The 15488-nt window shown below is 56.9% G+C and overlaps 1 protein-coding gene across 5 annotated transcripts in view; it reads right to left on the reverse strand.

Moving 5' to 3' along the window:
* The window catches only part of ARID3B (AT-rich interaction domain 3B), a 60310-nt gene that overhangs the window by 3989 nt on the left and 40833 nt on the right, over window positions 1-15488 (reverse strand). Inside the window, exons 6-9 of one of the 5 annotated variants that reach the window (XM_036844132.1) lie at window positions 15126-15406; window positions 14753-15007; window positions 13247-13345; window positions 8180-9573 (exon numbers count right to left, since the gene is read on the reverse strand). In XM_036844132.1, the coding sequence (XP_036700027.1) occupies window positions 9560-9573; window positions 13247-13345; window positions 14753-15007; window positions 15126-15406 (649 nt within the window). In that variant the 3' untranslated portion in view covers window positions 8180-9559. Of the gene's footprint in view, window positions 1-8179; window positions 10738-13246; window positions 13349-14752; window positions 15008-15125; window positions 15407-15488 lie in introns of those variants that run through there. The other 4 variants (XM_036844129.1, XM_036844131.1, XM_036844128.1 and 1 more) reach the window with 4 other exon arrangements.

Genomic DNA, 15488 nt, shown 5'->3' on the forward strand with positions numbered 1-15488 from the left:
TCCAGAGGTGGAAGGTGGGAGGAGCTAGGGGCTGCCTGGGGTGGGGGGAGTTGGGGCCCACCTGGGGTCAGGGCCCCCAGAAGCCCTTCCTGACGATCCTAGAGTCTTCCCCAAGCCTGAAACCAGGGACCTAGTGCAAAAAAGTAAGCAGCCCGGGCTCCGTCACAGGCACTAGCCCCTTCCCCTCATGGTGCCTCAGCTTCCCTGGCTGTATAATGGGTCGCAAACTCCCTGACCTGGCCCCTGTAAGTACCTGGGGGCTCAGGTCCAGGGTGTGGGGCCTCTTGGGCTAAGGCAGCCCTTCTGTCCACAAATGGACGAGGGCCTCTCACTCCAGTCTGAGCTGGATGCCTGGGGGCAGGAGCAGGACTCTGGGTGCAGCTGGCACCGGAACCTGCAGCGTGAGCTACTAGGGGCAAGGGTAGGTGCCCTCGGTTGAGTGTGGCCCGGGCCTGCCCACACCCCAGGACAGGGACATGAGAACCTGGACAGTCCAGCCGGCTGAGAAGGAAGGCCAGCCGCCCAGGTGTTCCCGAGTCCTAGGCACCCGCCCTCTTCCCACAGGTGCGGGCCCCGGCAGAGACCCCAGGCAGGCTCTGAGTCTGTGCACGCAAGGTGGGCTCCACCCCATCCCCAGCCCCCTGTGGAGGTCTGGGCCCAGCTTGGCTTCTCTCTGGGGACCAGACTGGCATTTACTGAGTAGGCACCAGCCAAGCCCACTCCCCTCAGCCTCCAGTCCCATAGTCTGCAGGGGAGGCCACTCTGGAATCCTCCCTGGGCCTCTCAGGCAGCAGGGTTTCCAAGAACACAGAGATGGGGGTTGTGGCCAGGTGGCCTTGGACAAACCCTCTGCTGACTCTGGGCTCAGGTCCCCATCTGTGCACTGGGCCTGGTGTCGGCAGGACTCAGGGGTTCCTGACCCTCACTGATACTGTGACCCTATTTAGTTTACCCATTAGGTTGCTGTCCCTGGGTCACACTCCAGATCTTTAGGGCCTGTGTCCCAGTGGAGTGGCCCACTGTCCTTGGTTGGGCTAATGACATTCAGAATGGGATGTGGGCAAGGCCTGCCCCAGGTGCTGCCAGAGCCGAGGCCTGCAGGGAAACCCAAGCAGTGTCCAGGGACCACCCCCGCCCCACCCACCAGTGGCAGAGGGGAAAGCTTGGGAGCAGGCAGGGGCAGAGCCACTGCAGCCCCACTGGGAGGTGAGAGCTGGCCTGGGTTGGTCCTGGCTGCCCTCCCTCAGGGCTGGGGACAGGGCCTCCCAGGCAGAGGATGCAGCTGTGTGGACTGGGCCCTCTAAGACCACACTGGGTCCTTGTGGCCCGGAAACTGAGGCCGAGGCCACCTGGAGAGGTGAAGGTAGGGTGAACTCCGGAGGCGGGGAGGGGAAGGCTTGTTGGAACCAGTGAATCGGGATCAGGATGTCTCCTCCGAGGGCCAAGAGCTGAGCCTAGACCCACTGCAGGCTGGACCCCAGGCTGCCCTGCTTTTGCATGGTCTCGGGGTGGCCCTGGGTGGGGACCAGGCACTCACTCCTTGGCAGGGTGGGCTCACCAGTCAACACAAGGCAAGTGCATCACGGTCAAGGCTCTGTGGGCCTGGCCTGGTGCACAGGGACCCAGTGCAGGGAGAGAGGGGAGGATCTGGAGACAGAGGGGGATTTGGAGACCGAGGCCTGCCCTTAGGAAGCTCTCGGGCTGGAAGGAATTAGTCATACAGGAAGCACTGAGGGAGTTTCACCCATCAATATTTTTGGATTCAGGGAAATTTTTAGTCACCTAAAAATTTGGAGGGGAAGAAAGAGGCCATCTTGCTCCTTCCCCCTAGTGCTGTTCCATCAGCTTCTCCCAGCACCTGATAGTCATCTGTCCCTTCTTTGGGTCAAGGCATAGTCCCAGGCAGGCCCCTGTGAGAATGGAGTGGGGTGATGTCCTTGGAGAAGCTGGAGGCTCAGCAGCTGGTCCTGGAGGGTCCCCAGAACCAGGGGCTCAACTCACCCCCACCTCTGTGCCGCTGCCAGGCCTGCATGCCCAGGGAGGGACCCACAGTCTCCCCTGCCCATTCCTGGTCACACTGTGGCCACTGGCTTTCCCTTCCTCGACTCCCTACTCAAGTCCCTCCCAAGCCCTCACTGCCCCCTTCCCGACAGGGCTGAAGCCCTTGAATGTGCTCACTGCCTCTCCCCACTGCCCCTCAAGGTGGCAGAGAGCCTTGCTGAGAAGCTGAGGCTGGAGCAGCAGCTGAGGACTCTGGAGCAGGAGCTGGTGGGAAAGTGAGGACCACAGGCGGTGAGGGGCACCCGGATCTGAGGGGCTCACGGGGAGAAACCCCCCTCCCTCACAGAGATGCTCACCAGGCCCCACAGCTCTTCCCCTGCCCCTGAGAATCTGGGGCAGGTGGCAGGGGGCGTTTGGGGACAAGCTGTTAAGTGAGCCCTCTCATCCCCTCGGGGGGATACTGATGGGCCTGGGGCCTGATGTATCGCCCTGTCTGCCTTCTCCTCTCTGAAGAGGGGAATCTAGGGGAAGAAGCAGGAGGGAGCGTGGCTAGGTGGGTTCTGGGGGCACAGGGAGTCAGGATGTCTGGGTTCCTGGGCCTGGTGTCAGAGATTGAAGGAGAGTGGCCTTCAGAGCTGAAAAGTCCTGTGCTCGAGTCAGCTTCACCACCAACCAACTAGGTGAGCATGAGCAAGTCTGCCTTCTCTAAGCCTCAGTTTCCTCATCTGCAAAATGGGGATACTGACAGTACCTACCTCAAAGGACGATGTGAGGATTACACGAGACAGTGCATGGAGCACAGTGCCTGTTTCCAGTCCCCCTAAGCTTCCTGATACCTGGGGTCCAGTTTGGGTGAGTCAGTATTAAAACCATAAAACCACAGAGATGTGCCCAAGACCAACTGTGTATGGGGCTTCAGTCACAAAGTCTATCCATTGTTCCACCAACTAGGCATTGTTTGCACTTCTTATTAAGTTCAGGAAACAATTTGATATAATGTGCAGCCACCAGTGATAGACAATGTAGCAATGCCCACGACCAGGAGCTTGAATACTGTTAGTTCTTGGATCCTATTTCACTCTTACCAAGGGCCTCATCTTTATGACCCTGCATGGAGGAGCTGGATGGGGTGGGGGATCCTGTCTTTTGCCTCATCTGCTCTCTGGGGATCCCGGGGGAAGGGAGGTAGATCCGTCAGTGGACCCTCAGGCTGGGAACTGTGTCCACAGGGAACAGGAGCTGGTGCAGCTCCGAGCATCAAGGGCTCCAGCGCCGGGAGGACAGGAGCCTCCATCCGCCTCTCAACTCCTGAAGGTAGCATTTGGGGATTCTCCAGAGGGACAGGCAGAGTGACCCCTGCCTCCCTGTGGGACCCAGGCCCATTTTCTCTCTCTGTCTTCGTCTCCCTATCCGCAAGTTGGAGGGGGAAACAGAGGCTCGAAGGGTCCCTCCAGCTTGGACCTTTGCTGGTTCTCCTGGATTCCTCAACTGCCCACCCTTCCCTGGCAGAGGTGGAGCTACCGCATACCTGGTACCTGCCCTGCCTCTGCGCCCTCTGTGGGGGTCAGCCTCTGCCTCTGCCTCATCTGCTTCCAGATCTTAGCCACAGCCCTGGAACCAGAGGAGAGGAGCATCTGAGAAGCAGCCAGGGGCAGTGCCCAGGCTGGGGAAGAAAGGTGGCGTGGAGACTGAGGCCCAGAGCCACGAGGGAACAGATTCACAGCCTCGCTCTGCAGCATAAGAGATTGAGGTCAGCCCCTGGCCCAGCCCCAGGGAGCCGGGCAGTCCTGGCACAGAGGGCCTGGATTGATAGGCCTCAGGAAACCAAGCGGGGACAAAGACTCTTGGGGAGAGGGGAGGCCCCGGTGGCTATGCCTTTAGCCCCCAAGGCCAAAGTCTCTGTCAGGCCTATTGTAGGTGGCTGCAGTAAGAGGCTGTCATTGTCCCCCACCTGCCACGGGGCCTGAAATGCTCATGCCGGCACAAGGTTCCTGACTCTCAGTGGTTGAGGCCACCTGGCTCTTTCCCAGGGGGACCCTGTGGCTCAGAGTAGAGCTGGGCAGGGAGTGGCCAAGTGGGGATGCTGGGGTCCTTGTGGGGCTTGGTTGGCCCACTCATTGCCCCAGTGCCAGCAGAGTGATGGCTGGGACCCTCTGTCTTACTGGTGAAGGCCTTGGGCACTGGGCTTTAGGCTTTTCAAAGTGAGTTTTCATTTACTTGTGCTTCATTCAAATCACTCTACAGTTTCCATTTCACAGACAGGAAACTGCCCAGAGAAGGGCAGTAACTTGCCCTAGATCACACAGCAAAACAGCAGCTAAGCCCCCTGGTTCCCTAACCTGTCCCAGAAAGGTGGTTTCTCATTTCACACTGCCTATTCTGAGCTTGACAGCAGGACCATCTTCAATGGCCACAGGCCAGGCCTGCTTAGGGTTGTCATCCCCCTCAAGGTCATCTGGCCATTTTTCTTTTTCTGAACTTCCCTCCCCACCCTCCTCTGTGCTTCCTTCCCCTACAGAGCTCTGTCAGCTGGGCCCCATGCCCCCCAGAACCATCCTCGATGCTGTCACTGAACGCTCCCCCCATCTACTGCCTTAAGTGAAGCAGGGTTTTGCAGAGGGGGACTCTGGCAGGGTGATGGGACAGAACATCTTTGGGATTGTTTCTCCAGCATTGTCCTCCACAAAATGTTCTCTGCCCTCCCTGCCATATACAGGCTACTGTGGGGGCTGCCAAGTTCTCAACTGATTGGTCCAGCACTGGGTGCTGAACCCAACTGAACCAATGGTCTCCTTCCTGGGGTCACTGGACTTAAGACAAAAGAGTAATCTTTCCAGAGCTGAAGACTGGACACATAAAACTGGGGAGCGGTCAACCGCCCTGTTTTTCTCTGCGGAAAAAGTTGTATTTCAGTAAGAGCAAATGGAGCTGATGATTCCCAGAAAGTGAAATAGGGATGGAGAGATTTTGGTTCAGCCCAGGGGGTCTCATGCATGCAGAAGACATAAACTTGACCTTTGGGATGGTCATCTCACCTTGCTCTGTAGCTCAGGCGTCAGGCTGAGCTGGTCTTCAGGACAGGAGGGGAGGAATACCTTCCACAGGCAGCGCTTCTGGGTTCCAGACCCTTCCTGAGGCCAGCCCCAGGTCCCATTGCCCTTGGGCTCCTCCACACACCCTGGTGTCGGAGAATAAATACCCGTCCTGTCTGCTCGTATGGGCCTGAGCGATTTGGGTCCCTTACGAGGGAATGCCTCCAAACCAGATGGCTGCCCCCCTGTCCCAAAGGCCCTCCCGATAGGCGGAGCATTGCCCTCCACCGTCGTATCTCAGACCCGGCTCCGGTTTGTTCCCCTGGCACAGAAGGCCACCCCACTACCCCTTTGCCTTCTTGTGTGTCCCTGTGTCCCAGCTGCTGACGGGGTTTGTACTCACTGTCTCCAAGCGCAGCGGGGGCTCCCACTCTTCCCAGTCCTGCTGGTCTGGTCGGTTCCTTCTCCCCTTCCTTCCGGTGGTGATTACAAACCTTCTCTTTCAGAAGTCCCAAGCCACCAACTCCCCCTCCTTTCCGGGCAGTAACCGGCACTTCATTTCACAGGGAGGCGGGCGGAGACGCTGTCTGCCCCAGGCCCTTCCCAGCCACCCCCCACCCCCGCTCGCCCCATTGGCTGCGCGGAGGGCACATGCCCAGCCCTGGCCAATGAGGTGGGGGAAGCTGCGGCTCGTGGCTGGGAAAGCTGGTCCCGGAGATGCTCATGTCCCTCAGGTGACCCCCCTGTTGTGCGAGGCTTAGGGGGTCGGGTGGAGCCAGAGCCGAGACGTGGGATGATCAGACCCCCCCCTCCCCGCGTCCTCTGCTTCCCTCTCGTCACCACGCTGGGTTACCCCTGACCTAAACTGAAAAGAGGCATCTGCGGGAGAAGTTGGACAGCTGCATTAAGAGTCCGTTCCCAGCCCTGCCATTCACTACGTATATGAACTCGTGCACACTTCTTCTCTTCAGTTTCTTCATCTGTAAAATGAACAAAGTCACTGCCTCACAGGTCTATGGGTGCGGTGTTAAATGAGACACTGAGCACAGAGTGCTTTGCCTCGCTCGTGGTTAGGGCAGATTCTGGACCCCGTAGCCACCGACTGCTCTTCTCACAGCTCTGGGACCTCGTGCTAGTTACTCAACCTCTCCGCGCCTCCAAATTCATAAATGTGTAGAGGAGCAAGAGAGTTAATTTATGCAAAGAACTTAAACCACACCTGGCATACACCAGTGTTCAGTAATCGGTAATTTCACAGCCTTCTTATTACCATCAGTGCCATCCCATGTCCTGGGGCACACGTTCAGAGTTCCTCTGGGGTACAAACCTGGGAGCACAATTGCTGGGCCCCAGGGCATGGGCACGTTCCACTTTACTAGGTACAGCCAAAGTGTTTTCCAGAGTTAGGCTAATTTACACTCCCCCCGGCAATCTGTGAGAGTTCCCATTGCTCCCCATCCTCGCCAAGGCCTGGTATTTTAAGACTACAGTTTGTGCCAATCTGATGGTGTGGAATGGTTTTTTGTGCAATTCCCTGATTACTAATGAGGACCATTTTATTTCCTCTTCTGCCAGACACCTGTTCATGACTTTGCCCCCTCTCCTCAATCCTTTTTGCTTTTGTTTTGCTTTTAAATAAGCATTTAAAAAAGACAGAAAGAAGTTCTGACTAGTTGTGTGTTACAAGTTATCTCCTCCCAGTTTGTCTTTTTATCTATGGTACCTTTTGATGAACTTTTTTCGGAGGGTCTAGTTTGAGGAATTCTTCCTTTTCTCGAGGTCTTAGATATTCTCCTATATTTTTTTCTGTTAATTTAGAGTGGGATGGAATTGCAGTGGCTCAGTGCCTTGTTCTTCTCAGATTCTCCATCTCTATCAGGAGGCTTATTCAGCTGCCACTTCTCCCTCAGCATCCCCTCACATCTACTCCATACTTTTTCTATCTCGTATGTCTCTGGACCCTGCTTCTCCTCATCTCTGGGCCGCCTCCTATACCAGGCCCACTGAATCTCCATGTGGCAGCCTCCTGGTGTGTCACAGGAGGTTGTGATGTGTGATCCCAACTACTGCTTAGTAATTAAAGTACTAAAGGGTTGGTTATTTCTTTCAAAAGATTTTAAAGAATCAGTGAGAGGTTCAAGACTGTCCCAGTGTCACCCTCACTTTCTAGCACTTCAAAATGGCAGAGAGAACCCCACCTGTGCCTCAGAGGTTGCAGACAGGCGAGGTATATGTTGTTATGGATGGAGGAGGGCAATCACAAACCCACCCAGTGCTTTACTTCTCTGCCCATTTCTTTTGGTTTTGCCAAAACCAGGTTGTGCCCATACGATGCGCATCGTGGCAGAGAAAAAGGCTGAGCAGTCTGGGTATAGGCCTGTTTCAGTGGCAGTGTCCCAGGGTGTCCATGCCTAGAATGTCTCCCAGCTCCAGATCACCCTTCTAGAAAAGCCTCTTTCTAAGCCTATGTCCTCCTTAAAACATGTCAGCAGGGTCCCGATGCTCAGAGGATGGTGCCCAAATTCCTTAGCCTGGGCTCCATCCTAGCCCCAGCCACACTTCTTTCCAGCACACCCCAACCCTAGGCACTGCCCACAGTTCCCCAATGGCAGGTCCTTTGATGCCACCGAGCTTCCACATGTATCACTTCCTCTGCTCTTCCTCACGTCTCCAGTTGGCCACCTCATTCTTCTAGCTGAAATGTCCGCTGCTGGGAAGCCTTCCAGAGATTCCCTAGTGAGCTGCTCCAGCATTTATCTACCCCACTGGTCCCAGTCATGCTGTATTCTAAAGACTCGGTTTTTGTCTAGAGTCGTGTGTGCCTCCCAGACAAGAGTGTGAGCTCTGTGAGCGTGGGGACTGTACTTATTCAGCAGGAGCTCAAAGAGGGCTTGCTCATGGAGGAGACCCCTGGCCCTGTGCCTGCTGGGACCCTCGCGTGACACTAGGGGAGTCAGTTTTGGTGATCATGCAATGTCAGCGGTGCCCAGCTAATACAGAAGACAGGCTGAGAGTAAGCGCTTTGGGAAAACGATGGGTGAGCAGCGAAGAAGAGAAGGGTTAGGAAAAATGAAGGGATCAGAGGAGTAGTTCACTTAGCCCCTTTTATTCTGAAGGTCCTCACCTCTTCCCTAGTACTGTCAAATGAAAGAGTCACTGAAAGCGCCCGCGAGACCTGCTTGTGTGAAGAGGTAGAGGTTTATTGAAATATAAACATTCGAGAACATGTAAGATAGAAAATGACCACAACATATACAGACACTTGCTGCAAGAGGACTTCTGAGGTATTTATCCACTGCCTAGGCTACCCATGTGCTATCACATTTTTTCCTGGTTAAATACAAGTAAGATGGGGAAGGGGAGGGGACGGAGCGGCCCTGGCCAATGGCTGCCATGTGACCTCAGGGCTGCACCGTCAGGAGAGCTCCTCTTGGCCCAGGGCCCCATTCTGGGGGCACCTGCCTGCGCTCCCACCCTCGGGCTTTCAGGCTGAGACCCTGCTGTTGCCCCTGAGGGCAGCGAGGGCCTGCTGAGAGGGCAAGCTGGGCAAGCTGCCTGAGGAAAGGGAGAGGATCCAACAACCAGGAAGACACAGTGCACCACCCCTGTGTCCTCCAGGTGGGAAGAGTCCATCCTTTGTGACCAAAGCCCTGAGAAAGACACACTGGCCAAATGTCTGCGATGCCTTCAAGTGGGCCCAGCGCCAGCCAACCGGGCTCCTCCCTGACACAGACCTCAGAGGCCCTTCTCTGCCAGGCCCTGCGCCGGCCTGGTGAGGCCAGGAGAGGGTCAGCCCCCAGTGGATGGGGCTGTGTGTGTGAGTATGTGTGAGTGTGAGACAGTGTGGAGGGCTAGGGAAGGGAGAGAAGATGCAATCAGTGCAGCTGCAGCTCACTGGGCTGAGGTATGCGTTTTGTGCTCAAGCGTATGATTTCCCTTTCCTTTCCTAGATGGACTGAGCGTTAGTTGTGCGTGGGCTTGTGCCACCATGGTCTCCCAGCGCCACAGCGCGACGATATCACAGCGGGTGGGGTTCCACTGAACACTGCAGGGCTTACTCGATTGAGAGGTGAGCCTTGTGTGAGAATCACCTCTTTTTTATGACACAGGAACAGCCCAGTCCACCCCAGGGTCCAAGAGGAGAGACAGAGCTCTTTCAGCATCTCCTCACCCTCTGGGGCAGCTCGACTTCTCCAAGGCCCATGGCCTCCACAGCCCGCTCCTGCCCTGAGGTGGGAATGTTGAGTGAAGGGAAGATGGCCTGCCCCCACCCTGGCAAGCTGGGCGCTGGGGTTTGGGACTGCCCTGCTCTGGTGGGAAATGGGTCAAGGGCCATCTTGAGAACCGGTGTGGTTTCACGATCCAACCTGCGTGAGAGCGGGCCTCTCCGTTCCACCTCCTCCTGCCACTGTGATCCCTGAGTCATCTCTCCTGCTGCCTCGCTCGCACCCTCACTGGGGTCTTAGGGAAGGGCCGGAGGGGCTGGGGTACCAAATCATTTGCTCGGCTTTGGGGGTGATCTGCTTTCATTTCTTTGGTGCTACAATAACAACAATAAAAATTTTAAAGTAAAAAAAAACACAAAAGTCAGCAAACACATATAAAAAAGATTTCAGAGATGCAAATACTTCCTGAAGAATCAAACATCAACAGTTACAAATCTGAGGTATTTCAATGAACCTGACATTGGCAGGTTTGGGCCCCACGAGAAGAAGAGGGGCCCAAGGGACAAGTGGGCTGTTTCCTGGGAGAGCTGGCCAACAGGGATGAGTGGGGGTGTGAGGTCTGGGAGGGTCAGAAAAGGGTCAGTGGAGTGGGTGCCAGGGCCTGCCTGGGCAGCCCCTGAGGCTCTGCCTCTCCCTCAGCAGATGCCCAGCAGGCCCTGGGTCCTGAGGAACTGCCCTCATGATCCCTGTCTTGGGGACCATTACAAGGGGGATATGGGGCCCTGAGGACTGCTTCAAGACTTGAATTTGAGAGACCCACACCCCAAGAACCAAACATGGGAGGCAAGGTGGGCTGGGAGGACCCCATGCCATGCTCAGCAGAGAAGGGCCACAAAGACATGCTCTTGGCTCCTAGCAGCCCCACACTGGAGTCAAAGATTGGGGGACTGAGCAGGGGAAGAGACCAGTGACCCTGGGGTCATGGCAGAAGGCAGGGGAAGGGAAATAAATTAAAGGGGAAGGGATGTGGAGGGCCTCCAGCCCTGTGTCAGCTTACAGATTGTCAATACATTGTGCCCGGGATGGGAGGTGGCCTGGGAGCCCTGGAGGAAGCTGGACGCCCACAGACCCCGCCCAGTTCTCCAGGACAATCCCTGATTGGACAACGCTGCCCTGTCAGGCCCCTCCAGCCTCTCCTTGCCTCTAGAGTACAGCAGGACCTGGTGGAGCCTGGACAGATGGACAGGTCCAAACTCTCAACATCTGGCCAAATGGTGTTTGATGTGGGCTCCATGAGATGAGGTAAATTCTGTGCATCAACTTCCTCCACTCTCGATGGGAGGGTGGAGGGAGTCGGGAGCTGGGTCCTGCCCCTCAGAGGGACCAGCTGGTGGAGGGCTCTGCACTGGGGGTGCCCCGGGACGAGGTAGGACTTGGCGAGCAGTGAGAACTGCTGCTGCTGCTGGCGCTGCTGCCGATGCTCTGGGGAGCGGATCCTGCGATGAGGTGGACCACAGGTTTCTGGGCAAACAGCACACCTGAGCGAGTGGGGGCGGGGAGAAGGAAGTGTGAGCACATGGGCAGAGGAGGGACAGGTTCAGGGGTTCAGTTCATTCCACTGTATCTATTGCCGCCTAACTCTGGGCGAAGAGGCTCCATGCTGGACACTGCGCTAGGTGACGACACTGCCCCGCCTGCAGGTGCTTACAGGCTGGTGAGGGGGACAGAGTCATTTTGCTGAAATCTCACAAAGGCTCTAAGTGAAGTGTACCCAGTGTGTTGTGGGGAAAAAAGGCGGCTTTGGAGGGCAGGGGAAAGTGGGTAAGGAGAAGCTCTGGCGGGAGAGCATGCCTGGATTTTTTAGAAAAAGTGGCCACATGACGAGGAGGAGACGGTGTGGCAGGCAGAGGAAATCTGAGAGAACAAAGAACAGAGAGAGGCGGCGAACGTGCTGGAGGCTGGTGCAGCAGTGCGGTAGGCCTGGGGGGGAGCTGAAGGCAGGCATGCGGCACAGGAGGCTGGAGAGGTGGGAGGGCGAGGAAATGGAGGCCTGCGTGTCTCTAGGCTGCCGGGGTCTTACCCTGTGGGGCTTGTGAAGCCCCTGCAAGTTTTAAGAAGGGGAAGAAGGGGACGGACATCATGAGGTGGGCATTTCAGAGCTCTCTGTGGGGCTGGGAGGATGTGGGTGGATGGAAGCCTGCAAGTAAGCTACTCTAACAGGGGAGAAGAGAGGTCTGAACCAGGGCCATGCGGCGGGGACGCAGCAGAGCAGCGGCATCTGCTGAGCTCTGGGGGGCGATGGGCCTGAGGGGCTCTCAGGAATGACTTCCAGGCTCCGGGCCTGGGTGACTGCACAGCCACTGAGAAAGGACACAGGTGGGACAGGATTGAGGCAGGTGAGGTTTGGGGAGCCTTCAACTCTCTTCTGACTGCTCCCCATGCTGAGGGGGAGGAGGCATATCCTCCTCTCTCCTGAGAGAGGATGAGAGGAGATGCAGAGCCAGGCACTGATCTCCCCCTTCCCTGCTTTCTGCACAGACCCACTCCCAACCCCAAAACCTCCTCGACCACACGGCACCACCAGAAGGCAAAGGGCATCCAGGCCCTACCCGCCGGCTCGCCCAGTCTCCTTGAGGGGTCTGTGTTAGGCAGAGACCTTTGAATGTGGCGTGGTCTCTGAAGCACTGACTCTGTGGTGATTGGCTAGGCAACTTGGCATCCCTGCTTCTCTGCAGGCTGCTTCCAGGAACTCTGCCCCTTCCCTGGCCCCAAGCGTGATGCCCCCAGCAGGTGGCCCGGCAGAGATCCAGAGCGGCCTTGGCCCCAGTCCCCAGAGTAGGAGCACTCAAAGCATGCCCTGTGGAAATGCCCCTGGTTTCGATAGAAGGTGCAGCTCTAACCCCCCTCCACTGGGCACCTCCCCATGCCCTCTCTAAAACAGGTGGTTGATGCCCAGGCTCCCAGCAGGAGGCCACTGGCCAGTGTGCCCATGCTCTGGGGCCCCCACTCATCAAGCTGTGCTTAACAAGAGTCAGCTGGAGGGACTTACCTGGTGGCACAGTGGTCAAGAATCCGCCTGCCAACGCAGGGGACACAGGTTCAATCCCTACTCCGGGAAGATCCCACATGCCGCGGAGCAACTAAGCCCACGCACCACAACTACTGAAGCCCGTATGCTGCAACTACTGAAGCCCACGCGCTGCAACTACTGAAGCCCGCGGGCCTAGAGCCCGTGCTCCGCAACAAGAGAAGCCACCACAATGAGTAGCCCGCGCACCGCAACGAAGAGCAGCCCCCACTCGCCACAACTAGAGAAAGCCCATGCGCAGCAACACAGACCCAATGCAGCCAAAAAAACAAACAAAAAAAAAAACCAGTCAGCTGGCTTTATCCCCAAACTCATCCCTACACCAACAAAATGGGAGTGGGAAACGGATTGCTGTTTCTATGAAAACTAAGTTGAACACCTTGGAAAGTCTTCGTAAAGGTGGTAAACCAACCAACCAACAAAAAACTGTTGCTAAATTAGATTTAGGGAGAGACAATTGTAAAAGACTGGGGGGAAAATCATGAAAATATAGGCTGATTCTGCTGCACTCAGATTCCTTTGCCTGTGTCAGTTCTTGGACCATGACAGATGATGTTTAGGAAGAGAACAGCTGAACCAGTCAAAGAAAGGAGACCCATGCATTGAAAGACTGTAATGGTGGACACTGATTTAACTTACAATACAATGTTAAAGGTGTGGATAGAGTTGATTATGATTCTTTACGTTAAATGACTTTTTCAAATAACGAGCCAACCACTGGTCGAAAAAGGGTTAGACAAGGGGTCTCCATCACTTTGTCAAAGGTGGAGGGGGATCTGTCATCCTATTAGCAATCCTCAGCCCTCCTCGTCCAAAGAACTACTTTACCTTTGGAACCTTGAAAGGAAGCCACCCCTGGGAAGGTGTTCAGACAGGAGGGTGACAAGGGGGTCCTGCAGGGAGCTGTACTGAGGCTGGCTGCCCCCCTGCCGCCTCCTTCAGAGCGCCAAGAGCCTCACCTGCATAAGTGGTGCCGTCGATGTCCACAGACATGTTGATGCTCCCAATGCTGCTCGTGGTCAGGTTCAGTGCTGCAGCCGAGGCCTCTGCTCTGTCCTCTGCTGGGGACAAGGGAGACAGCAGGCCCGGTCAAGCCCTCCGGCATTTCTGTCGTTCCCTCCAAGGCTCTCCCGCCCTCCCGGCCTGGCCACAGCAGGCTGAGGCCTCCCAGAGTTAGAAAGCACCTGGATAACCTTCCGCCGAGTGTAAGGTGTGGCAGGAGAACCAGGCTGGTGAACGTCCTACGGCTGTCTTTCTCCACTGAACCACTTCACCTTCCCAACTCCCTCTGCTCTCAGAGAAGAGGGATCACATAGACAAGGAGGCTGACCTCAGCTCGCAGCTGCGCACTGATGCTTTCAACACGATTCAGCAAACCCTGAGCACCCACTATCCACTGGGTGGGGCATCAGAGGTCACTAAGACCCAGTCCCTTCCTCTGAGGATTCGCCTTGCCTCCTCCTCCCCGTAACCAGGCTGGGAGGTCCTCAAGGAGAGGGTCTACCTGCCCAGCACCTGGCGCTCCCTCTCAATCTGAGCCATCCGTGGTTTGTGGAAGGCTGCAGGCGCTGGAACACAGGGCCTCTGCCCTTTCATGATGTTGAGAGCCAAGAATTCTTCCAGATGAGCTGCCTCATCTACTAGCCTCTGGCTTGTGCAGGGCCAGGGGCACCTGGCCTGAGTGGGTAAAGAGGGCAGAGCCCTGCTGTCTGGGCTGTCGCCTCCAGTTCCCTTCAGCTCCTCGCCGGGGGGAGAGGGACAGGGAGGGGCTGCCTGGGAACACGCACAGCTCTCTTCACACCTGATTTCTTCCCAACACGAGCCTGCTCATGTTTGTTCTGAGACAGAGTCAAGAATGGCAAAGAAAATGTGTGTGAGGGGGAAAGAGGAGAAAGGGGAACAAGGGATGTGGAGTGTGTGGTTCGGGGGGGCGGGGAGAAGGTGGGGCACCTGAAAAATGTGGAGGGGAAGGGAAAAGATGCCAGTTATGCTGCCAAACTTGTATTTCCTCCTGCCCTCTCTCCCGGGGGTCACGGGCAGCCTGGCCTGAGGCAGCTCTGGCCCCTCACTGAGCCTCCGGAACGGAGGTGCTGTCTTTCTCCCAGACGGTGAGGCACGGGGGTGAAGGGCGAGCCCTTTAATTGAGACAGATCAAAAGGCAGGAGGGGACAGGGAAGACACAGCAGCTGTCCCTCAAGGTCTCCTGCTCCTCCTCCTTGAACAACTGCTTTTCCTCTTTGCTAGAGACCAGGGCACGCCTGAGGCAACTGCAGGTCCCCTGGAAAATGACTTCAGCTTTGGTGAACTGAGATCTCTGTGGCCACCAAAGCCTCAGGTGGCTCTTTGGCCTCTAGATCCATCTGGAGGCCAGGGGGGCAGAACCTGGAGGGGCTCCACCCCAGTCCCCGGGACGTAAACGGGCCCTCGAATGGAGCCGGGGTTTGGCGCCTGCGCCCGGCGCTCACCCCTGCCGTTGATCCTGATCTTCATGGGCAGCTGCCGCGCCATGCTGAAGAAGTTGCGCTGGAAGGCCTGCTGCACCAGGCGCTGCTCCTCCTCTGACAGCCTGGACGCCTTCTTCTCAGGGGGCTCCCCCGACTCCAGCCGCTCCCGCAGCTGCTCCAGCGTGGCCGTCCGGGTACCCGCCTGCTGGCTGGCCAAGGTCACGGGCACAGCCAGGCGATTTGGCACGGGCACGGTTGTCACTGGGACTCCATCACCTGACAAAGGCACCAGAGCTGGACCCAACCCATAACCCACCCTCCCACCTGTGTCTTGGACCCAGGGAACTTGGCGTCCTTCCTCCCTGCCCTTCCTCCTCACAAGGGCCCTGCAGACCTTTCCTGAGAGTGGTTGCTGGGGATATCCGAGGGCCACTGGCATTGGTGCCACTGCCGGAGCCCAGCCCGAGGATGGGGAAGCGGATCTTGGGTGGGGAGAGGAGGGCAGGGGCCCCAGCGGCAGCGGCAGAGGCAGCAGCGGGCGAGTAGCCAAAGAGGGAGGAGCTGTAGCTGGGCCGGCGGCCCTCCCTCCGGTTGCCGTCAATGGCTGCCTGGAGCTCGGCCGGGGAGCTCAAGGCTTTCTTCTCACACTCGTAGGCATAGAGATACTTCATATACCTGGAGGGAAGGAAGGAAGGAAGCCAGAGTCATCCAAAATGTGGCATGAGGACTGCCCAGTTTAAGTCGATGGGCCTCTGGA

Source organism: Balaenoptera musculus, chromosome 2, assembly GCF_009873245.2.
Source record: "Balaenoptera musculus isolate JJ_BM4_2016_0621 chromosome 2, mBalMus1.pri.v3, whole genome shotgun sequence".
In the NCBI taxonomy this organism is placed as follows: domain Eukaryota; kingdom Metazoa; phylum Chordata; class Mammalia; order Artiodactyla; family Balaenopteridae; genus Balaenoptera; species Balaenoptera musculus.